Consider the following 25,655-nt stretch of genomic DNA (forward strand, 5'->3'; position numbering starts at 1 on the left):
TGACAGCGCTACCTCACAGCATGTTCTGGGATTTTCAGTCCAGTGGGCGGTCCTATCAGTGACTGAGAGCTACTGCTGTATGCATATTTGTACATAGAAATGCCCTTGACAACTGTCCAAATCATGACAATCAAGGTCTTATTTTCCTTGTCTAATAGTCATCCCTATGCTCTATCACTCCATTCAGTAATACAACCTGAAATAAAATAAAAAATAACAATAAAGAATAAAACAGAACAACGTAGTGACATAAAATCCACATAGTGTTAAAAGACGGACATTCATTGTGAAGTCTATTTGAACTTCCCTTTCCCAAATCGGTCAAAATCCTCTCACCCAAGCTTAATGAACTGGTGGTCTTTGGTCACAATACTATGCATATACAGTGGCATGTAAAAGTTTGGGCATCCCTGGTCAAAATTACTGTTATTGTGAACAGTTAAACAAATTGAAAATTAAATCATGTCTAAAAGACCTAAAGTTAAAGATGACACATTTCCTTAGTATTTTAAGCAAAAAAAAAAAATTATATATACAGTACATATATATATATATATATATATATATATATATATACAGTGCCACGATGACCCGTCCTGTGTGAAGCAACAAGACACGGGGAAAGGGGAAACAGTTACAACGGTGGGCCCTGCGATAGGGAAAGGGGACGTGGAGTCCTCCTGCACTCCCCTGAGTCAGTGTCCCTAATGCTCCTAACGTTCCCTATGCCGGTTCCGCACCGGGCGCCGATCAGGAACCTGTCGCCCTAGCACACCCTACACCTATCCCTTGCTAGGGAGCTGGGTGGCGCAGGTACTGGCCCCACTGCTGTACTAATACACACTAAGGAAAAACACAAACAGGGAAACACCACTTAGCTTTACTCTGTTGCTCTTGCCCCTGGCAAAAGAGTCCACCACCAGAATGCAACTCTCCTCCTGAATCGCTGCCACCAAGCTCTGTCAGAGCTACAAGGAAATCCCCTATGACTCCTTCCACACCAGGGCTAAGACAGTGCTGCAGGGAACGCTCCTTCCTCCACCAAGGATGGTTGAAATGAACACTATCACCAACACTGATTGCAACACCTGTGACTCTTTTATAGCAGCTAGAGCAATCACACCTGCATTATAATCATGTGCACTTAACTAAAGAAACCAGAGTGCAATGACACTCACCACCACCGGGGGCAAACTTAGAACAAACGACACCACAGTGCAATAATCCTAATGGCCACCAGGGGCAAAAACCAAACTTAAGCACAGCTTAAGAAAAAAATAAGGTTACCTGTGCTTTTTATCAGTCCTGATCCAGCATGGATCATGACAGTACCCTCCCCTTAATGAGGGGCCTCTGGACCCTCAAGACCGCTCCTCATTAGGGAACCACCAGCAGCAGGGACGCCCACACCCAGAGTTCACCTCAGCAACTACCTGCACGTCAGGTTGATGAGAAATGAGCCCGCTGGTATTGGCAACGTATGTTCTGGAGGCAACACACATCTCCGAAGCGCTGACCTGGGGAACGGGTTGTGTATGTGTATGTTTGGTATGAGCTGGTAACACTCCACAACACACTTCCACTGGATGTTTTTTGGTGGCCACCCATACACGCTCGTTCACACACAGGTCCAGACCTGAACGTTTATTGCCACTCGTTCGTTTGTCACCATTTGGAGAACTCTTTCTGGGATTGACAACAGAGGCGTCCCTCTGTGTCACCACACTCACACCCCTGCACTTCACCAAGGGGTACACCACCCTCCAACCCCTTCCACCATGAGGTCTGCACCTCCCAGGGTTGGCCAATAGCGAGGGTTGTGACTTGCCCCTACTCTCCTGCAGCACATCTGCTGCTCTCACCGGAGAGGAAGGGGTCCATTGAAGAGAGATGGCAGAGACAGTAGTTCCTAGGCAGCAGCCCTCACACGACTGCCCCCAGCTGACCACTCGCCTCGCCTGCCAATCTATTACCGGGTTGCGTCTTTTCAGCCAAGGGAGGCCTAACACAATAGGTACTGGCATTCCATCCAAGACGTAGCATGACAAGGACTCCTCATGATGTCCTATACGCAGATGGATATTCTCTACGACTTGGGTCAAGCTCCCCTGACTCAGTGGAGCAGAGTTTATGGCCTGGACGCTTATAGGTTGGGCTAGCATCCTACACCTCAGACAATGTGTCTGGACAAAACGAGCATCCACCAGACTGACTCCTGCTCCGCTGTCCACAAGCACTGGTATCACCTCCGGTACCCCGCCAGCCAAGACCTCTGCTGACATGGTACCTTGGGAGGGCAAAATGGAGGAAATGTATACTCCCTGGTTGCCTCCCTCCAAGCGACCAGGGGAATGCGGCTTCTCAGATGGTACAGATAATTTGGCACGCAATGGGCAAGCCTTCAGGACATGACCAGTCTGCCCACAGTACAAACATGCCAACACCACTCCCTGAACCGTAGGTAGCTCCGAATACAAACTAGCTCCTCCTACTTGCATAGGTTCGTCTGGAGACTTGGCATGAACTGGGCAGGCTCTCATAAAATGGCCAGGTTTCCCACAGGAAAAGCATACCCCCCACCACGACGAGCCGCAGACACCCCCTTTTTTGTATCAACAACACCGGGCTGTCTGGGTTCCTCCATCCGCGCTGGTGGGTCCTCCTCCCTAGCGAGGACATCAGGGGGCACTTTTTGTATACGTCTTTCTCTAAGGCGTCTATCCACCCGGATGGCAAGGGACATGGCGGCTTCCAGCGACCTGGGGCCGGCGTACTGCACCAGAGTAACAAACCCTGCACAAATTGACTCCTAAGTGCAGGGTCATTCCACTGAGTGTTAGTGGCCCATCTCCTAAACTCTGAGCAGTACTCCTCAGCAACCCGGGCTACACCTACGGATTCGGGATTCCACCAGGGCGACGCCATCAGGATCCCCATACACAAGCGCCAAAGCCGCAAAAAACTCGTCCACGGACTCTAATTATGGAGAATCGTCCAGTAGGGAGAAGGCCCAGGATTGGGGATCCCCTTTAAGAAGGGACATAATGATTCCCACCCGTTGCTCTTCACTCCCTGATGAACGAGGGCGCAGCCTGAAATGCAATTTACAGGCTTGTTGAAACACCAAGAATTGATCTCTCCCTCCAGAAAATCTGTCAGGGAGGGATATCTTGGGTTCTGGCTAAGCCGGTCTCTGAAACAAGCCCCCAAAGCCCACCAACTGCTGCAGTTGCTGCACCAAATCACCGCGCAGCTCCATAATCTCCTCAGTAAGGGTATTCAGCATTTGGGCAAAGGTCAGAACTGGGTCCATGGCTCAGCAGAAAAAAAAAAGTTAAAGTTATAGGTTGGTGACAATGTCACGATGACCCGTCCTGTGTGACGCGACCCGCAGGCCGGTAACTGAAGCAACAAGACGCGGCACGTGAAGCTGTCATGTGTGACACGGCCCGCAGGCCGGTAACTAAAGCAACAAGACACGGGGAAAGGGGAAACAGTTACAACGGTGGGCCCTGCGATAGGGAAAGGGGACGTGGAGACCTCCTGAACTCCCCTGAGTCAGTGTCCCTAACGCTCCTAACATTCCCTATGCCGGTTCCGCACCGGGTGTCGATCAGGAACCTGTCGCCCTAGCACACCCTACACCTATCCCTTGCTAGGGAGATGGGTGGCGCAGGCACTGGCCCCACCGCTGTACTAATACACACTAAGGAAAAACACAAACAGGGAAACACCACTTAGCTTTACTCTGCTGCTCTTGCTCCTGGCAACAGAGTCCACCACCAGAATGCAGCTCTCCTCCTGAATCGCTGCCACCAAGCTCTGTCAGAGCTACAAGGAAATCCTCTATAACTCCTTCCACACCAGGGCTAAGACAGTGCTGCAGGGAACGCTCTCCAGCTCCTTCCTCCAACAAGGATGGTTGAAATGAACACTATCACCAACACTGATTGCAACACCTGTGACTCTTTTATAGCAGCCAGAGCAATCACACCTGCATTATAATCATGTGCACTTAACTAAAGAAACCAGAGTGCAATGACGCTCACCACCACCGGGGGTAAACTTAGAACAAATGACACCACAGTGCAATAATCCTAATGGCCACTGGGGGCAAAAGCCAAACTTAAGCACAGCTTAAGAAAAAAAAGGTTACCTGTGCTTTTTATCAGTTCTGATCCAGCATGGATCATGACATACAGTATATATATATATATATATATATATATATATATATATATTCATCTTTTACCTTTTAAAAATTACAAGATGGAAAATGGGCCGATGTAAAAGTTTGGGCACCATGCATGATTAGTAGCTAGTAACACCTCCTTTTGAAAGTATCACAGCTTGTAAACACTTTTTGTGGCCAGCCAAGTCTTTCCATTCTTGTTTGAAGGATTTTCATTCATTCTTTCTTGGAAAATTCTTCCAGTTCTGTGAGATTCCTGCGTCTTCTTGCATACACTGTTATTTTGAGGTCTAGCCACAGATTTTCAATGATGTTCAGATCAGGGGCCTGTGAGGGCCATTGTAAAACCTTCAGCTTGCGCCATTTGAGGTCGTCTATTGTGGATTTTAACGTGTGTTTAGGATCATTATCCATTTGTAGAAGCCATGCTCTTTTCAACTTCAGCTTTTTTACAGAGAGTGTTACGTTTGCATTAAGAATTTGTTGAAATTTCATTGAATCCATTCTTCCCTCTACCCATGAATTGTTCCCTTTGCCATTGGCTGCAACACAACCCCGAAGCATGATTGATCCACCCTCATGCTTAATGGTTGGCGAGATGTTCTTTTTCTTAATTTTCTGTACCCATTTTATCTCCAAACATACCTTTTATCATTGTGGCCAAAGAGTTCTATTTTAACCTCATCGGTCCACATAATTTGTTTCTAAAATGCATCAGGCTTGTCTCTGAATAGTAGAACAATGTACCACAAATGCAGAGTCTGCTAAATCTTTCTGAAGGTATTTTCCAGTCAAGCTGGGGTTCTAATTTGGCTCACTAGCAATCATACAATCAGCTCTCACTGAAATTTTGCCTGGTCTTCAAGACCTTATCTTGACCTCCAGTGTTCCTGTTAAATTTCGTTAATACATTTCGAACTAAGAAAAGGGCAAGTTGAAAACGCTTTTCTATCTTCCAATAGCCTTCTCCTGCTTTGTAGCCCTTCACCATTTATAGTGCTAAGCAGCTGCTTAGAACAACCCATGGCTGCTGTTTTTTTTGGCACAAGGTTAGAAAAGGCTGGGTTTTTATAAAGCTGGGAAATTTGCATCACCTGGCCTTTCCTAATGATCATAGTGAACAAGTTATAACACTAAAGCCCCCGTTACACACTGCGATATCGCTAGCAATATTGCTGTAAAGTCACCGATTTTGTGACGTTGCAGCGATATTGCTAGCGATATCGTTGCATGTGATACTTACCTCCGACCGCTCCCCCGCTGCTCATCGCTGGTCGTGCGAGAACTCCCTGGACCATTCCTCGTCGGCCACTTCCTGCTGCGCTTCCTGTGGCGCTGACGAGCGAGGCGTGGAGCAGTGCGGGAGGACGCCAGGATCGCCTCGTCTGACAGGTAAGTAGCAACCCCCGACCGCTGCTATGTCGCTGGTGAGATCTGCCTGTGTGGCAGCTCACTAGCGACCACTTAGCGATGCACCAGCGATCCATATCGTTGTCGGGATCGCTGGTGCATCGCTACGTGTAACGGTACCCTAACAAGCTAATTAAGGTGTGAAATCTTGCTCAAAGTTACCTTAGCACACAAATTTCTAAAGGTGCCCAAAATTTTGCATCAGACCGAGTTCCTTTTAGTCATTTTTAAAATTTGAAAAATAACTTTTTTTTGCCTAAAAAACAGGCGGATCATTTCATCTTTAACTTGCTTAACTGTTCACAATAACAGTAATTTTGACACGGGGTGCCCAAACTTTTCCATGCCACTGTACATCCATTCACTTTACCTAAAAATAAATGGGATATAATTTTATTATTTAAAACAAGCTGATACATGTGTATTTTTTTTTTACAAATTAAGATGGGTGCATGGGTGTATGACAGTCATTTGTTACAGAGAAGGGGGCATTCTAGTACAGAATTATGTAGCACGGTCTATGTGATAAACACACTGCATTGTATTTTGTCCAACTCACCTGTAAATACAGTTGGATGGGGAAAACTCAAAACTATAAGTTTGGTGACCATCTCTGGATAGCATATAGCAATTAACCAAGCAATCATCCCACCCCAGTCATGGCCTATAAGGACACATTTGGTGTAACCTATCGAAAAACAAATAAAAAAAATCAATATTATCTTAATTATCAACCTCTTAATGACACATACAATTTTAGTTTTTGTTGATTGATTTTTTTCCTCCCCTTTTTCCAAGTCACTAATTTATATATATATTTTTTGTTAACATAGCTGTAATAAGGGCTTATTTTTTGCAGGACAAGTTGTAGTTTTGAATGACGTCATTCACTTTATCATATATTGCATTGAAAATTGTGAAAAAAATAAATAGTGAAGAAAATGGAGTTCCTCCATTATTTTTTAAGGTTTCCTTTTTTCGTCGTTCAGTGTGCAGTGAAATTTACCTGGAAACATGATTCTCCAGGTCAGTACGATTATGGTGATACCAAACTTACTTTAATATTTTCACGACTTAAAAAAATTCTGAACTTTGTATAAAAAAAAAAGTTTTGTTTGTGTTTCCATTTTCCAAGACCCATAACTTTTGATCTTTTTCTGTCGATGGAGCTTTGTGAGGGTTTATTTTTTTGTGTGGCGAGCTGTAGTTGCAAGGTTACAATTCTATGGAACATATTATGTTTTGATTCCTTTTTATTGCATTTTTTGGGGAGGTGCAAAGTTTTAAAGATAACATTTTTGTTATTTCGATTATTTTTCTATACAGCATTTAAATGTATTAAATATTTTTTTTTTTCTATTTTTATAGAAATGATTTTTTTGGCAATAATAAGATTATTTTTAGTGTTTATTATTTTTTGACTGGTTTAAGAAACTTTAGTTTTCACTACTTTTTAGTTACTATAGAGGTGCATCTCACAAAATTAGAAAATCATCAAAAAGTTAATTTATTTCAGTTCTTCAATACAAAAAGTGAAACTCATATATTATATCGAGTCATTATAAACAGAGGAATCTATTTCATGTGTTTATTTCTGTTATGCTGATGATTATGGCTTACAGCCAATGAAAACCCAAAGTCATTATCTCAGTAAATTAGAATACTTGATAACACCAGCTTGACAAAATGATTTTAAAATCCAAAATGTTGGCCTACTGAAATGTATGTTCAGTAAATGCACTCAGTACTTGGTCGGACACATATTTTATTGTATGCTCTATGTACTTTTAATCTGTTAGGGGCTAAACCTGGTGTTTACCCTTTTCTGCAGTTCCTACATTGATAATCTTTTTAGCTTAGACGTTATACTTCAGGGATGTGTGCGCGTTCGCGCGCTCTCCGGTCTGGCTCCCCTCCTGTCATATACGGCGTGTCGGGTTGCGTGGTAACGGCCAGGCGCCGGCCGCCCCACGTGACCTGGCTCGTCAGACGGGATGAGCAGCCGTGGGGATAATGCGCACACGCCGCCACGCCATCCTGATTGGCTCACGCTAACCATGTGATCGAGTGAGCCGGATACATATACAGGGACATTTGACCCTAAAATCACCGAAACGTACGTCGGGGATAGAGTTTCCAGGCACACACTGCACACTATGATGGGTAATTACTAAAGTTTCCTCTTTTTTTCCTACCTGTCCCCTCTCAGTATATATCTGTTACTCGTTATTAATATGGGTTTACTCGTCACTGATTCATAATTACACATATTCTTGTGTCTGCTCATTAACTTTCTTTCTTATTAATACTTTAACATGTATGTCTAACGTTTCTTTGAATAAAATTTGTGCATGTTTTCGATATACCTCAGACCCGGGTTCTCTTTTTTTTGTTTAATGACCAATAAAAAGGAGCCCGGAAACCTGGCACATGGTGAGGTGCAAATCACTGCAGCAATTGTAAAGCTGAGGGGTCATTCTTTCCTATTCAGCTCTGAGTACCATCTATTACAATATGTGACCTCGGAGAGCAATCTCTGGAGAACGTCCCAGGTCAGTTATGATGTGAACATCAACCATCATGACTTCTATTCGCAGGATTATGGCCAAGTGACTTCCAAAGGAGGATATTACGGAAAACAGAGTTTGCCAGCTGTTAAAATTCAGCATATTGATGTATGTTTGCTTCCAAGAAACCATTTCTTCTGAAAAGTCACTGACTTTATTAAACTGAAATGATGTCTAAGAATATATCTCATCTCAATGTGGTCATTCCGAGGGGTGAATTCCATTTAAAGTAAAACTTCTACTTTTGTGGCGTCTTACAGAATTAGATTGCGAAATAGTTGAGTCATTTAAGTAGAAGACCTGGATTTGTACACGGCAAACAGCATGGTCCTGATAATCAGGTCCTATGAGGAAGGTGTAATCAATCAATGGTAAACTCCGGTCATAAAGGAATCTGCTCTGTCTTTGTAATCGGAAAGCTGTGCAGACTTTTTATATATGTGTCATTCTGTATTTTCTTACCTAAGGAGTCCAAAATTTCTTTGACATCCACAATTATATAGTCTAATTTGTAATTATCTTTACTGGACGGTGCGTCTGTTTCTCCGTATCCTCGCAAATCGAGAGCCACCACTCGATATTCCCGCTTAAATTCTCGCAACTGGTGACGCCATGAATACCTACAATTAGAGGAGGAGATAGAATTAAAGTGAATGAATTATATCTGATAGTTAAAGGGGTTATGTACATTTTGTTGTTGCTGACTACCGGCCTGTTTTGCCCATCGCAGATCTCTGTCAGTCATAAACGGCTCCTGCCGAGAATTCCGCTGCTTCCACCGATGTCACGTTGTCAGAGCAACTTCTCTTCTGCTCTGTCGACGGGGTGTGACTGCTGACATCACTCTGATTGACAGTTGTCTTCCCACTACCTAACTGCAGGAAGCCAGCTGTCAATCAGAATGTCGTCAGCAGTCATGCTCCGTCAACAGAGCAGCCTGGAAGAAGAAGCCGCTCTGTTGATGTGGAGCAGTCAGTGACCGCTCTGAGCCGGCGCCGAATAGAACAGGCAGGTAGTTAGCAGCTACCTACATGTTAATTATTTGGCTCATAGGAAATTTATTTTTTTTTTGTCCTGGATAACCGCTTTGCGATTAACTAAAAATATACATTGTTGCAAAATGTTCCTATTAAATTATGGCGCCTCATTCAGACGAGTGCTTTGTATCTTTGTGAAAAGAAGCCCTCTTCCTCCTCTTCCCATCAAAGTTTTTATCCTCTTAATATAGTGCAATCATCATATTATACAGCACTGTGCACTTACAATTGCTCATTTTGCCTTTCTACCCAGCTAATTCTTCTCTTTTCCATTAGGTTTAGGACATCACTGGATTGAACCAGACTAGCTAAATCCTTCTAAGTTCTATGTAGAAACAGGAGGTCAATTTTCCCTAAGAGTAAGAGTCATAAGTCACTAGAAAAATCCCTGGGGGGAGGAGGTGGGAGAAGCTGGGTTGGGAGTTGAAAAGGGATAGATACATGCAGGAACAAGAGATTTCCTGTTTCTACATAGAGCAGAGAAAAGGGAAGAATTAGCTGGGTAGAAAAGCAAAAAGAGCAATTGTAAGTACACAGTGTTATATAATATGAAGACTGCAATATTTTAAAGAGGATGAACACTTTGATGGGAGGAGGATAGCTTCTTTAATAGTCCATATTCTGGATGTAACAACTGTATCCCAGCAGTTTATCACGGTGTTTGTGTATAATAGTTATCATTTCTCAAAAATAAAAGATTAAACAACTTGGTCAGCCACATTTATGTTACTGGTGCTGAGTATTTGTTATTGAGGAATAGTTCTATAAATCAGCTTTTCACTATGTTACAAAGTGTTGACATATTGCTTGGATATACTGTATACCATTACTTTATGATTGGTGAGCCCAGGACTCCCACTGATCCTGGGTATGATGGGACTAGGTGCTGGTGTAGGGCTGTGTCTCAATCACTGTTTTTACGGATGTGCAGCCCCAATCAAGTGAGTAGAGTCAACTACAGCTTCCCGCACAGCCTGGTGGAAGGGAATATTGCTTAAAAGTAATCATTAGAAAAATGACCTATTGTCAAAGATGAGACAGTGACATTAGGTGATGGGTACTGGGGGAAATGGCTCTGAAAGAAGAGGTGCCTGGTCTAGGTGGGTCAACAGATCAATGTGGGCAAAATGTATTTTTTAAACAATTTTTTTTTTCAGTTTTCCATATCACTATCTATAAACATATTTTCACACTGACCACTAGGTCTTATACCATAATGATATTTTCTGTTCTGTGCCGATCACTTTTCAGCAGTCTTATCCTCATTGCAGACAGGGTTAGAATGAAAGATGACATCTTGTAAAACAGCACAGAATCCACCATTCACATACTGTATGTGAGGTCACACCTCACCTGCCCTCTGATAGTTTAACAATGACCTTTGCTCTGATCGAAGCATGCACAGAAAATACTTCTATATAAGCCAATGAGGTCTGCGCCAGTCTATTGCTATTTATGTTCATGTGGCTGCATAAGAAAACAGTAAGTATGAGGTTAATATTATGCCCGGTGACCAGGGTGAAATTTTTAAGACTTGTCTTTTTTAATATGGATTGTGCTATGAAAAATAAAAAAACAATACAGTAAAAACATTTAAAAAATTATGTTTTACATCAAAGACTAAATGAAATAACATCTCTCCTGATGACACATTCCCTTTAAAAAAGTAACTCTATTTAAGAGGGAACTAAACTAGCATTATATTGCCTTCATTGTCATCGATTAGGGCCCCTCAGTTAGGTCTTCCAGTGATCTTAAAGTGATAGCATATACCAGAACATGGGAATCTTGCTTTAAAGGGAATACATCAGCAGATTTTTGCTATGTAATCTGAGAGAATCATAATGTAGAGACAGAGACCCTGATTCCAGCGATGTATCACTTACTGGCTGCTTGATGCAGTTGTGATAGAATCCCTGTTTTCCCTGCTGTAGCAGTGTTCAGCATGCTGTACTGTGTATAACTCCATCCACGCCCTTGATTGGCAGCTTCTAGTGTATAATGTGCATTGTCAGTAAGCTGCCAATCAGTGGTGGGGGCGAGGTTACACAGATTATCCTGACTTTCTTGTATGTGACATTTTTTCATCGTCGGCGTCCCGCTGGCCAGCATGCATCGCTGTGTTTGACGCCAACGGGTGACCTCGTTGGCGACGCAGAACTCAGGGACGCAGGCAGGAATCATCAGAATAGCTGCTGTGTGACAAGGTACCAACGATGGCCAAGGTCGTTATACGGATCGCCGGATCGTTGCTGCATCGCTGAAGAGATCTGCTTGTTTGGCAGCTTACTAGCGACCATGTAGCGACGCACCAGCGATCCTTACCAGGTCATATCACTGTCGAGATCGCTGGTGCGTCGCTATGTGAAACGGGACCCTTAATCTTGCATTGATAATCTCCTTCTGATAAAACACTGATTGTATTGAAAATGCAGCAAACAGCCTAATAAATGACACATCACTGGAATCAGGCCCTCTACCGCTCTATTATGCTGCTTGATATCAGATTAAATAGCAAAAACCTGCTGACCGATTCCTGTTGAGAACCAAAGTTCTGCGCTGAATGTTCTGTTAGCGTTGGCAAATATGATTTATAGGTGGAATTTGTAGGGAATGGCAGTTTTCAGGGCTCAGTCTAACCAGCCTTTCAAAAGAACTCACAAATGAATATTTTAGGAAGCTTACAATAATATAAATTGTCCTAATATCTTGTGAACCGTTAACACATCATGAATAAGGTAAAGTATTGATCGTATCTAAAAAAAAAACAAAAAAACCTGAAAATGTACCATTTATTTCTGAATCATTATTGCTATCCTCACTCATTTATATTTACTATCAACTATATCCTGTCTTGGGAATACCAATATCGTCATAAGAGAGGATGGCAACGACATCTCCTTGATACCAGTGTTTGGTAGAATCAATGGATCATTGGGGAATTTGGAGCTAAATAAATAAGTTCATCACACACTTTACATTTGACCATCGCTTGTCTGTCACTTTTTCAGCTGTTGTTGACATCCAAAGTGCTGCTTGAACAGGCAGAATGGGAGAGACAGGTTGTTTTAGTTTGCTACAACAGCATGCAGCAAATTTTAGTAGATCTAAAGCTAAAACTTTGGAGAGTACCCTCTAAAAAGTATCAAATTGGTGGCCAAGTGGAAGCCTCTACCTCAGTCCCATACAAATAGAACAGATCAGCTGTTCTTGTGAGTAGTAGGGTCCCTGGTATCAATACTGTCATGGCCGACAGAGCCACCTTTGAAAGAAAATGAAGTATTTTCCCCAGAAAATTATTGGAATCACACATGTTTTGTTATATACCTGGTTACTTACTTTGTGTGCATTGGAACAACTAAAAAAAAAAAAACAGGAAAAAAAAAGGCAAATTGGACATAATTTCACACAAAACTCCAAAAGTGGTCCAGACAAAATTGTTGGCACCTTCATCTTAATATTTGATTAAACAACCTTTAGAATAAATAACTGCAATCAATCGCTTCCTATAACCATCAACGAGCTTCTTACACCTCTCAACCAGAATTTTAGACTACTCTTCTTTTGCAAACTTTGAAGGCGCCTTCTCCCAACAGCAATTTTAAGATCTCTCCATGGGTGTTCAATGGGATTTAGATCTGGACTCATTGCTGACCACTTCAGAACTCTCCAGCCCTTTGTTTGCATCTGTTTCTGGGTTCTTCTTGAAATATGTTTGCGGCCATTGTTCTGATGGAAGACCCATGAAGTAGGTCGCAAAACCAGCTTTCTGACACTGGGCACTACATTGCGACCCAAAATCCTTTGGTAATCTTCAGATTTCATGATGCCATACACCCAGTCCCAGAGGCAGCAAAACAACCCCCAATCATCTTTGAACCTTCACCATATCTGACTGTAGGTACTGTGATACAGGAAAGATATATATATTTTTGTACCGTGTTAGCCAGTAGATAGAAAAATATTTAGAATTGAGAGCAATTGAGAGAATTGTAGGTACTATGATGTTTTTCTAGGCCTCATTCTTTTTTTTTTTTTTCCGGTAAACCATAAAATCATGTGTTTTACCAAAAATATCTATCTTGGTCTTATCTGTGCACAGAAGGATTTTGGAGTATTCACGTACATTTTGGCAAACTGCAGTCTAGCTTTTTTATGTCTATGTGTCAGAACTGGGGTCCTCCTGGGTTTCCTCCTTTCATTCAAATGTTGACGGATAGTGTGCACTGACATATATGAACTATGAGCCTTCAGGACAGCTTGAATTTCTTTGGAACAAGTTTGGGACTGCTTTTCCACCATCGGACTATCCTGTGTTGCAACTTTTCATCAATTTTTCTCTGCCGTCCACATCCAGAGATTAGCTACAGTGCCATGGATTGTAAACTTCTTGATTATGTTGCGCACAGTAGACAAAGGAACATCAAGATCTCTGCAAATGGACTTGAAATCCTGAGATTGTTGATATTTTTCAATTTACAATTTTGGTTCTCAAGCCCTCAGACAGTTCTCTTCTCCTCTTTCTGTTCTCCATGCTTAGTGTAGCACACACAGCACACAATGCAAAGACTGAGTCAACTTCTCTTTTTATCTGGCTTCAGGTGTGATTTTGTGATGGCCAGGAAGGTACGTCCGAGAGTGGACCCTCTGGGTCGCGGCGCTGGAGCTCCCGGGGGCGAGCGCGCCAGGTGGTGCCGACCCCTATACAGGGGCCGTTAGGGGCAGACCCTCGGAAGACAGATGCAGCAACTGCTAGAACCAAGAGGGGCGGCTCAAAGGACTGAGTGAGAGGTACAGGACTGAGGATAGAATGCAGAACAGAGTAAGAAGTGCAGGTCAAAGTATGGGACGAGACACGGAGTACAGGACTGGGCACTGGAGTACAGGACTGGGCACTGGAGTACAGGACAGAGATACAGAGTACAGGACTGGGCACTGGAGTACAGGACTGGGCACTGGAGTACAGGACGGAGATACGGAGTACAGGACTGGGCACTGGAGTACAGGACTGGGCACTGGAGTACAGGACAGAGATACGGAGTACAGGACGGAGACACGGAGTACAGGACTGGGCACTGGAATACAGGACTGGGCACTGGAGTACAGGACGGAGATACGGAGTACAGGACGGAGACAGGGAGGAAAGGACTACAGAGCAGAGCACGGAGTGCAGGACAGCAAACGAGCACCGGACTGAAACAGGGCAAGGAATAGGAGGAAGTTACAGGAAGAACTCCTGCAACCTGGCCAGAGCACCGCAGGCAAGGCACACGATAATCAGGCGTCTCCACCATGTTGGAGACGCCTGATATACCCCAAGCTGTGACCTGATAGGAGGACAGAACCTTAGGGCGGGCGCTGCAGGGTTAAGAACCCTGCATTGCACACGCCCGCGGCCTAAGGCGCCTGCGCGTGAGGACCACACTCCGGGGGGACGAGCGTGGGGAGGAGACCAGCACAGCGTGGCGAGATAGGGGCAGGTGAGTACAGGCGGCGGCGGACCCCGCCGCTGCAGGCACGGCGGCGGTCACCGCCGCCGACGTGACAGATTTTCATATCGCCCACACCGGTTTCTTGCCACAGGTGAGTTGGAAAGAGCACCACATGATGGAAACAAAGATATTTTCCCACAATTTTGGAAAGGTGACAACAATTTCTGTCCTGCCCATTTTTGGGGTTTTGTGTGAAATTATGTCAAGTTTGCCTATTTTTATCATCCCTTTTTCCTTTCCACTGAAGCAGGTAGACTTTCTGCACTTATTTATCCATTGAATATTAGTAATGTATTAGTTAATAATAAATGAAACTCGGATGGGACCCTGAAGTAGACAGTCTGTCTTTGCGTGTCATCCACTTTACATGGACCCCCATAGACTTTAATGGCGGTGTCTGATCCACAAAACAGATGAGAATAGGACACCCTCTGAGTCTCAAAAATCAGAGACATGGATCTATTTTTAAAACTGATGCGTGTATGGATCAAAGAAAGTCTATGGGTCAATTTACGGTCCGAGAAAAAAAAAAAGCATCACTAGGATCTGCCATGTAAATGTAGCCTTAATGATTGGGTCTTCTTTCATGCCTTTGATTAAAGTACCCAGATTAAACACACACTATAAAGTCTGGGAAATACAAGATATAATAAATCATTCAATTTGCAAAGCTTTGATTGCTTTGGATAAAATGAAAATTGGAGCAAATATGTATAAATTGTTTTAATCGTTATGGATGCCTGAAATATAAAAAAAGGTTTTGCAAGTTTATGTTACAGATGATATGATACTGATAGATATTGCTTATGTGTACTGAATACAGTATCATATTAAGTCAGATCTCCAGAAAACTTTTCATAACTGGGACATCAATATAGAGCCAGTATGAAATTTGTGTTGAGCCCAGCAGGATTCACACTGCAGGCAATAAAGTGCTTCATGATTATTACCAGCATCGGAAAATTCTGAAGAAGACTGAGCAGAGAGAGACCCATGGAAACAAGCCGGATGACACATACCTTGCAGAAGCAATTGTATATGATTACACCTAACTGATGCAAACAATGGCAAGAACAACAACACATAAAAGAAGTTAAAATGCAAAAATGCAGCATTTAGTTTTTACCTATCACCAGGCTGTTTCTTTACAAAGTGGATTTCTTCTCAAAATGTAAAGATTGAATGTAGTACAAGTAAAGTTTACATGAGTTCAGTTTTTAAAGTGATTGTAATTTTTCATAAAAACTGGGGTTAAAGGTTGCAAAAAAAAAAATCAGCATTACCGTACTTACCCTTGTCACTCAAGCGCCATTCCTGCAATGCTGCAAGGGCGATGTCCCGTCTACAACATGTGGCCCTTGAGGAAGTGATGATGCACGCGGGGTTACCGCATGCCACATTATTCTCCTTTGGCAGCCCTCACTTTGGTAATATTTATAATTATTGATATATCACCAATGAGGTATGGCTCACAGGGTAAAAATGCAAAGCAGCCCCAGAGGATACTGTAACCAGCACCCCCTGGGAAAAGCCCATCAGAATTACAATGTCGTGTACAATAAATACAAAGAAACTCTAAAATCATATGGCACATTAAAAAAAAAAAAGAAAAGCGGAATATTCAGTGGATTAGTGGGAATAAAATAAGAGCAAAAACTAGCCACTGTTGACCTGCTGAGAGCACCTCTCTAACTGGGTTCTTCCACTCAAAACATTCATCACGGTGGCTCAGTGGTTAGCACTGTTGCTTGCAGCACTGAGGACACATTATGCAGAGATGATAGCATGGCGGTGGACAGTGTGGAGTTATTGAGAGTGTAAGGGAAAACAGTGCAGATGGGACAGTCATGGTATAGGCCGTGGTTCATAAGGGTAGACAGTGTGGTGATTAGAGCTGATAGTGGTAGACAGTGTGGTGGTTAGAGCTGATAGTGGTAGACAGTGTGGTGGTTAGAGCTGATAGTGGTAGACAGTGTGGTGGTTATAGCTCATAAGGGCAGAGAGTGCGGAGGCCATATACCATAGGAGGCTTATTTAGGGCACAGTATAAATAGATGTTTTTATGCAGAGCACTTCTTTATAACACTTTTTTTAAGGGCACCGTGTTTGGATGTGCTGCAGAAAACTGGAGAGGATGGAAGTCTGTAGAGACGAGCTGTGGATATGAGAAGTAATCATGGCATCTGGACAAGATAGAGACAAAAAGGAGAATGACTCCAATCACGGAAGAGGTCACCTGTAAGGTACCTGGATGTAAATATTTATTGGCGATCCTGCCCGTGTCTCATCAGTGCTGTGGTTCCTGTATGGTCCGCAGCCTCTTAAAACTGATAACAACTCACAGCATCTCCTTACCATTATTGTAGACATACAGTTGTAGATTCGTGCGATACAATTGTATATGACCTTACATTACAGTTGATCACTGTACTTAGCATGGTTCTTGTATTCAAGTACCTTATGGTGGTTCTGGTGATGTATTCATGAACTGATGATGGTACTGGCATTATATTTATTTACTCATGGTGGTTCTGGTGATGTATTTTCGTACTGATGTTGGTTATGGTGACATATTTATGTACTGTCGGTGGTTCTACTGACCTATTTATTTTCTGATGATGGTTCTGGTGCTGTATGTATGTACTATTGCTGGTTCTGGTATTCTATTATTAATAGAAAAAAGCGCGGACGGCACCGCTGTTACCGTGTAATTCGCTGTGGCATGCGGCATGCAGAGAACCAAATGCTGGGAATCCTGGGTGCCAGACCTGGAAATAGACAGTCCTTGGAATCCACACAGAAGAAAAGGTCGCTCTTTTGGGATGAAGAAATATCTCACAGGTTTACTGACACATAGAATACATGTCAAGCCGGGGGAGTGACATACAGAGTGCAGAAAAGGCTGACAACGGCCGTTTCGCGCTGTTCAAGCGCTTCAACGGGTCTAACCGTTAGACCCGTTGAAGCGCTTGAACAGCGCAAAACGGCCATTGTCAGCCTTTTCTGCACTCTGTATGTCACTCCCCCGGCTTGACATGTATTCTATGTGTCAATAAACCTGTGAGATATTTCTTCATCCCGAAGAGAGCGACCTTTTCTTCTGTGTGGATTCCAAGGACTGTCTATTTCCAGGTCTGGCACCCGGGATTCCCAGCATTTAGTTCTCTGCATGCCTGAAGAGTGCGACCTTTTCTTCTGTGTGGGTTCTGGTATTCTATTTATATACTGATGAGGAGTTTGGGTTTTTATTCATATACTGATGATGGTTTTGGTGATGAATATGTCACCAGAACAACAGTGACTATATGAATACATCACCAGGACTATCATCACTACATAAATGTAACTTCAGTTGCAACAGTAGTACATGAATACAGTACTAGAACAACCTTCCCTACATGAATTAGTCACCAGATCTACTATCTGAAGAGGAATACTTCACCAGAACAGGAATATGACACCAGAACTAACATCAGACTTGTTGCAAGCTGTATTTGTCACATGACAGTGATATGTCTGAAGGTTTTTCAATATCTATAATGGCGTCTATTTAGTTTTCATTAGGCTATCCACCAAATACTGGACACCTTAAATAAAACTAAACAGCCTCCATTATATTTAAGCAAGAATAGTTTTTATGACTATCATCAGGTCTGACATTTAAAATATAGGATGTCAGGGACAAATAACGCAAATTGTCTCTGATCGTGTAAATGATCCACAAATAATGAGTGATTCTATACCTTACTTTAAAATTGCACCCTGTTGTTCTAAACTCCTAAAGTACACATTTCTACTTTTGCTGTGATTTTTTTTTTTTCCATTCCTTTGCTAATGGCTGAGAGGCGGTGGCGCCATAGGCTTTATCTATTTAGGACACCAAAATACCTTGTCCTGGACCTGGCCCCAATGGACAGTGGTGAGGATGTGTGTAAAGTGTTGTGGAATATGATGGTGCTATATAAGAATAATAATAATCATCTCTTAGCACATTGCTGGCTGCAGAATATATTAACTGAAAATCAGTGACTTTGTCTAAAACCGGCCCTAATTATAACAAAGTGTGGCCCTAAGCAAAATTAAAAGTGGAGACCCGAGTGCACCATCACACAAACATTGGGTGTGCATTAGCACGGATTGATTTCAGGACCGTAGCAATCACAGAGAGGGTACATTCAGTGCTCAATTACTGGGCGGTTTGCACAGGACAATGACCTCTAAAGGGGACAGAACAATTTCTAATGCGATCATTCTGTCCTCATATAAAATACCTGCTTTTGGCAGCACATCTCCTGCTTACATTGGGCAAAATGCTGCCAATAATGATATTTTTTATGTTAGTATAAATTATCTACTCAACAAATGAGCATGTTACTCGTTCGTTGGCGACTGCTGGCGCATTTTCACGGGTTAGTTACTGTGAGCGTTCCTACAAATGTTCAATGATTATTGGGTTATCTAAATGGGCCATTACTATCGGACAGATCAGGAGCGCTGTGGCGGCGGTCTCGATGCCTCCTCTGCACGTGTTCCCATTTCTGGATGCAGTTAGGAGCCCTCTGTTAGTGTTGTTAAAACATCTCGGACATTAAATTATTGGGCAAAGCGCAATGATCTGGTGCTGACAGGCCAAGCTAATTTCAAAGGTGCAAGAACAGTTTAAATAAGATTTTTTTATTTTTTTTTAAATGCCACCCTCCAACTATGAGTGACATGATGGTCCTCAATGTTGTTATTTTTTTCAGTGCTGAGAAATGCAGGCAGACACTTATCCATCACGCAGGACCATCAGGGAGGCATCTGACCGGCTCCACATTTATTCTGCAGATGGAAAATGACCCCCAACATACAGCCAATGTCATTAAGAACTACACTCAGCATAGAGAAAGACAAGGAGCTTTGGAAGTGAAGCTATGGCCTCCACAGAGCACTGATTTCAACATTATTGAGTCTGTCTGGGATTACATAAAGAGACAGAATGATATGCACAAGTCTTCATCCACAGAAGATCTGTGGTTAGTTCTCCAAGATGTTTAGAGCAACCTCTCTGCTGAGTTCCCTCAAAAACTAAGTACAAGTACCCAGAGGAACTGATGAAGGCAAAAAGGTCGGTCACACCAAATACTGATTTGATTTAGAGTTTTTATTTGTTCATTCACTTTACATTTTATTAATTGATAAAAATAACCTTTATTTTTAACGCATTGTTATTGTACAATATCTTTTCCACAGGTTTTTTTTTCATTAGTACCGCTTTCTTCTCCAGCCTGTTGTTTCAGTTTTTTTGAGATGTGTTGCTGCTATCAATTTCTAAATTAGTTTTTTATTTTTTTCAGATTAAATGGGAAAATGTCCAATGTTCTTATTCTGATCTGTGGTTTCTGTTCTGCTGGGAATAAAATATGTCTATAATAGATTTCTAAATCACTGTATACTTTGTAATTGGGGTTGTAAATAAAACTGTCATTTTACCACTGCTTTTGGGCACTGTGACTTTTACTCTATTCACGTGGCTGTACAAATAAAGCGTTAACTTTATTTTGTAGGTCAGTGCGAATACGGCAATATTATATTCATATTGTTTATTATTTAGTACAATAACTACGCACTGTAAAATAATTACTTGTTTTTTTTTGTCACCATATTCTGAGAGCCATAAAGTGTTGCCATTTTTAGTCAGTGCAGCTACTGTATATGTTAGGAGTCAGATTTCTGCCCGTACTATGCAGGAATCTAGACTCTCACATTCTGCAGTCTTCTGCTCATTGTCTACTGTAAAAGATATTGCAGAGGAGATTGCCTTGCAGCAACTCTCTCCGGAGGCTAAGTCCTTCTTTCCATCTTCTGAGCATGCTCGTGGAACGAGCCCTCATTGGTGTTCGGGAGTCAGGTGCTCAGGTCCTGCTCCTAATCCCATTGGTTCAGCTCAGAGTTCTGGAGACTTCCAGAAGGTCCCGTTTGCTATAAAAAGTGCGCATGGCTGTTCCGCCATGCGCTAGTATAGTCATACTTGCTGCAGTGTGTATGTTGATGGATGCATGATCTGGTGAATGACTCATTTGAAACCCCTTTCCTTGGATATTACGACTGTGTGTGGGATTGAGTTATCTAGCCAGTACCAGCGCGCCATTGCTCCAGGCACACTTGCTAGCGTCAGACATCGCGCCTGCTGTTCAGCGGTGTCACTCTGCAGCACTATCCACGCCGCGCTGCAGTAGCAGCCTACTTAGGCGTCCGCGGTTGTGACACTAGAATAGCTACGGTAGGTCTAGACGGACGTAGTACCGCCATCTAGGGCTACTCCTGTGACCGCATTACCGCGTGTGTTAGGCCGGGGTCACACTAACCGACGCAAAATACGGTGCGTATCTTACATGCGTAATACGGATGAATGACCCCTAAATAGTGCTCCGTATGTCATCCGTAAGCAAGGTGTGGTCGCGTATTTTGCGCATGTCAGCATCCGTATGGCATCCGTATGGCGATATTTTCTCGCAGGCTTGCAAAATGGACATATAATGGAGCCCTATGACAGGGTTTCTAACAGAAACCAAAGAATAGATATAGACACATAGAATGCATATATATATATATATATATATATATATATATATATGCATTCTATATGTCTATATCTATTCTTTCGTTTCTTTATTAAAACTCTCAGTGTGAGTTTACTGTATAGCGCACTGAATTGCCGGCTTTGCTAAAAGACACCGGGTGCGTATTTCTCACAAGTCACATGTGTGGTCCGTGTGTAACCAGTATTTTTTGCGCACCCATAGACTTGCATTGGCGTATTACGGGCGTAGTAGGCTGACAATCGCAGCATGCTGCGATTGGCACGGACCGTAGAATACGGACGAGAAATATACGGCTGTTGGGAGCAAACCCATAGAGAATCATTGGTCCGTGTGTAATGCGTGCTTTTAACGCCTCTCACTCGTCCGTATTCCTCGCCAGTGTGACCACGGCCTTACTCTGAGTACCTGTGACATTAACAGGCTCAGACTTATTGTGTTTATTTCTGTGTTGCAGCTCTGTGATTCAACAGAGATTGCTCTGTGCACTTGGGTTATGTCAAACCCTGTGCACACTACCGCCATATTGCTCTGTCATCACCTAGCTGCGGTTTTTCCATCCACCGCACGATGGACCCCGAGCGGCGAACACACATTATTTATATTTTTATTTAGTGTGTTCCGCCGTTCCTAACATTATACTAGCGCCAGGGTCTGGCTAGTGATGGCAGAACAGCAGCAACTCTTACAGTGCATTCGCCAGCTAGAGGGTTGCATGGCCACTCTTGAGAGGGCACTCTCTGCTGCGCAGTCCACTGAAGCTGCTGTAAATGCACTCACAGATGCGGCTGGTCGCATGTCCATGTCCTCCCTCACGCCGACAGTTACCCACCTCCCGTTGCCCGATAAATTTTCCAGTGATGGTGCCTCCTGTAGAGGTTTCATCAGCCAGTGCTCAATCCAGCTGGAGCTGCCTGCTGAGCAGTTCCCTACGGAACGGGCCAAGGTGGCATTTATTGTTTCCCTACTGTCGGGCAAGGCGTTGGAATGGGCTACACCTTTATGGGAGCGTGGTGACCCCGAGATTCGGACCGCAGCTCAACTGCTAACAGCCATCAAGCAGATCTTCTTCGGCCCACGGGTCATACACGACACCTCTCTGCAGCTGCTTGCTCTAACCCAGGGATCCCTCTCGGTTAGCCAGTATGCCGTCCGTTTTCGGACACTGGCGTCCGAGCTGGACTGGTCCGATAAGACCCTTATCCCTGTTTTTTGGAGAGGTTTAGCCGAGCACGTAAAGGATGCTCTCTCTACTAGAGAGATTCCTGCCAGTTTGGAGGAGTTAATTTCCATTTCTACCCGTATTGACCTCCGTTTTTCGGAGCGCGGTATGGAGCATGCTCACTCCAAACGGAGAGTTACTCCGGCTCCCAATTTTTTTGAGCCTCTAGAGCTGCCTGAGCCAGAGGTTCTATCCCCAGAGCCCATGGAGGTGTCTCGCGCCATTTTTGAGACACGCCCAGCTCAAGATTCCATTTGCGGTTGTCACCGTCTACACGCTGCTTCTTGGGATGACAGCGTTCCGCAATGGTCAGAGTCTGTGCCGGTCGGCGAGACCTTTGTTCCTCCTCATCTTAGGTCTAAGATTCTCGCCTGGGCACACGCGTCCGGTGCGGACGGCCATCGTGGCTAGATGCAGACCACGAAACTTCTGGCTGGGTCGTATTGGTGGCCGCACAGGGCTCCGGATGTAAAAAATATTAATTATTCGGGCATGCACCTCATGTGCTCGGGATAGTCTTCCCAGATGGAGTGTGGCGACGGCCGCCAACACACGGCGGCGTTCCACTGTAACTCCCGCTCCCATCGTCTTCCGGGTGTCCCTTTTGAAACCTGGCGATCTTGCTTCCCCTAATACCTTCCGTGTGTCCCGGTTGTCTGTGTCACCTACCAGGACACCAGGCTCATCTTCGGACGAGTCTGAGGCCTATGCCACAGATGGGCACAGGTTGGTGGGTCGGAAGGCTCAGGGAGGAGGGGGCCCTAGGAGGGGGGTAATGTTAGGAGTCAGATTTCTGCCCGTACTATGCAGGAATCTAGACCCTCACATTCTGCAGTCTTCTGCTCATTGTCTACTGCAGAAGATATTGCAGAGGATATTGCCTTGCAGCAACTCTCTCCGGAGGCTAAGTCCTTCTTTCCATCTTCTGAGCATGCTCGTGGAACGAGTCCTCATTGGTGTTCGGGAGTCAGGTGCTCAGGTCCTGCTCCTAATCCCATTGGTTCAGCTCAGAGTTCTGGAGACTTCCGGAAGGTCCCGTTTGCTATAAAAAGTGCGCATGGCTGTTCCGCCATGCGCTAGTATAAAGTAGTCATGCTTGCTGCAGTGTGTATGTTGAGGAATGCATGATCTGGTGAATGACTCATTTGAAACCCCTTTCCTTGGATATTACGACTGTGTGTGGGATTGAGTTATCTAGCCAGTACCAACCCCAGCGCCAGCAGGCAATTGCTCCAGGCACACTTGCTAGCGTCAGACATCGCGCCTGCTGTTCAGCGGTGTCACTCTGCGGCACTATCCACGCCGCGCTGAAGTAGCAGCCTACTTGGGCGTCCGTGGTTGCGACGCTCGACACACGAATAGCTACGGTAGGTCTAGACGGACGTAGTACCACCATCTAGGGCTACTCCTGTGACCGCATTACCGCGTGTGTTACTCTGAGTACCTTGTGACATTAACAGGCTCAGACTTATTGTGTTTATTTCTGTGTTGCAGCTCTGTGATTCAACAGAGATTGCTCTGTGCACTTGGGTTATGTCAAACCCTGTGCACACTACCGCCATATTGCTCTGTCATCACCTAGCTGCGGTTTTTCCATCCACCGCACGGTGGACCCCGAGCGGCGAACACACTTTATTTATATTTTTATTTAGTGTGTTCCGCGGTTCCTAACAGTATATGGAACTTATTTTTGTAGTTTTCATAAGCACCTTTGTGGTACATGCAAGTTTTTGATCATTTTTTTACTAATGTCTTTACTAATATGAGGTAGCGCTGTCATTCAGTTAGGGGATTCTCGCTTAGCCGCCACAAAACCAGATCCAGCACGGGTTTTCATAAAGCAGTATAGTCCATGAGGTTTATTCGTCATCATAAACCAAAGCAATATGCAACAGCATATAAACAGCAGAGCGTCCATTATAGCTTCACTCTGTAAACACTGTGTTCACACAGGTTGTACAATGTCCAGCAAACAGGCTCTCAGCCTCATTTATCTCACCCACGTCGGGGTCTCCTCATGGCTGCTTCTGCTTACTGCAGACGTTCATTCCCTCCCCTGGGAACTCTCAGACACGTGCAGACATTCACCACAGCCCCTCCACAGGCTGTTAGCCAGGAAGCTCCATCTCAGCGGGACCTTCCACACTGGACCAATTGGGTCCCAGCATTCACCCATGTGACCTATCCTGGCCACCATATATGGTCCATAGCCACGCCCACCGGGTCACATGTCTATGACCTCATCACAGGTCCTTCACACACACATATACACTTTACAATAGAGTTATTAAACACACCCCCTGGGTGGGTTTGTAGGTAACTAGTCCCTGACACATTGAACCAGCACCTCAGCAGTATCACTGCTCATTAACACACACATAAATCTCCATCTCAAGGCCACCCACCTTGAGATATATAATGGTCATTCAGTATCTTGCCATTCATCCACTCTCCTGGGACATCCATGCAGCACCCCCTAGTGGACACAGTGGTCACTACACCACATACCTCCCCCCTCTGTTCAAACTTTTGGGGTTGAACACACAACCTTACATCAGGCTCTTGAGACCGGGCACTCATTACACCTTGCCCCACAGGTTGAGAGAACCGTCTCCTTCTATCATACGGCCTCATCTCTACGTTAGGCGTCCCCCGCCCCCAGCGGTCGGAGTACTGGCCCTGATCTTTGGCCCTCCAGTTACAGTCTGTCTGCGTCATCAGACACTGTTTGGTCACCACGTTCCTCTCCCTGTGTGTTACATTCCCCGACCATCTCCCCCGGTTGGTATGGTCATCAGTCTTAATCAGGCCTACTGTCTGGCCTGAGTCTGACTCATTCTGGGTCTCACAGGAACTATGGTCTCTCAACGTCATCCTGCCAGTCGAACTACCACTTGCTGACATTCTTTGGCCATCTGCCCTATCACTTCTTGGTGGAACCCTTCGGGTCCTTACATCTTGGGTTGAAGGCGGCCACCACTTGGTGTTCCGAACCTCTTTATTGATTTGCCGATGGTCCAGCCTCAACTGCTCAATCTCTTGCAGGTACCCCACTCGATACTCCAAGAGCATCCGAAAGTTTCTCAGGCTTTCCACGGAGCCAACCACCAGGATGGGAATCCTACCCTCTTCACTGGATACCTGGTCTTCATCC

The 25,655-nt window shown here is 44.2% G+C and overlaps 1 protein-coding gene across 1 annotated transcript in view; it reads right to left on the reverse strand.

The window, feature by feature from the left end:
* Positions 1-25,655, reverse strand: part of EPHX4 (epoxide hydrolase 4) — an 83,474-nt gene that overhangs the window by 23,794 nt on the left and 34,025 nt on the right. Inside the window, exons 3-4 of the mRNA XM_073571462.1 lie at positions 8,632-8,789; positions 6,162-6,290 (exon numbers count right to left, since the gene is read on the reverse strand). Of these exons, the coding sequence (XP_073427563.1) occupies positions 6,162-6,290; positions 8,632-8,789 (287 nt within the window). The remainder of the gene's footprint in view (positions 1-6,161; positions 6,291-8,631; positions 8,790-25,655) is intronic.

The sequence above is a fragment of the Dendrobates tinctorius genome, unplaced genomic scaffold, assembly GCF_039654945.1.
Source record: "Dendrobates tinctorius isolate UK_male_01 unplaced genomic scaffold, ASM3965494v1 ptg000029l, whole genome shotgun sequence".
Classification (NCBI taxonomy): domain Eukaryota; kingdom Metazoa; phylum Chordata; class Amphibia; order Anura; family Dendrobatidae; genus Dendrobates; species Dendrobates tinctorius.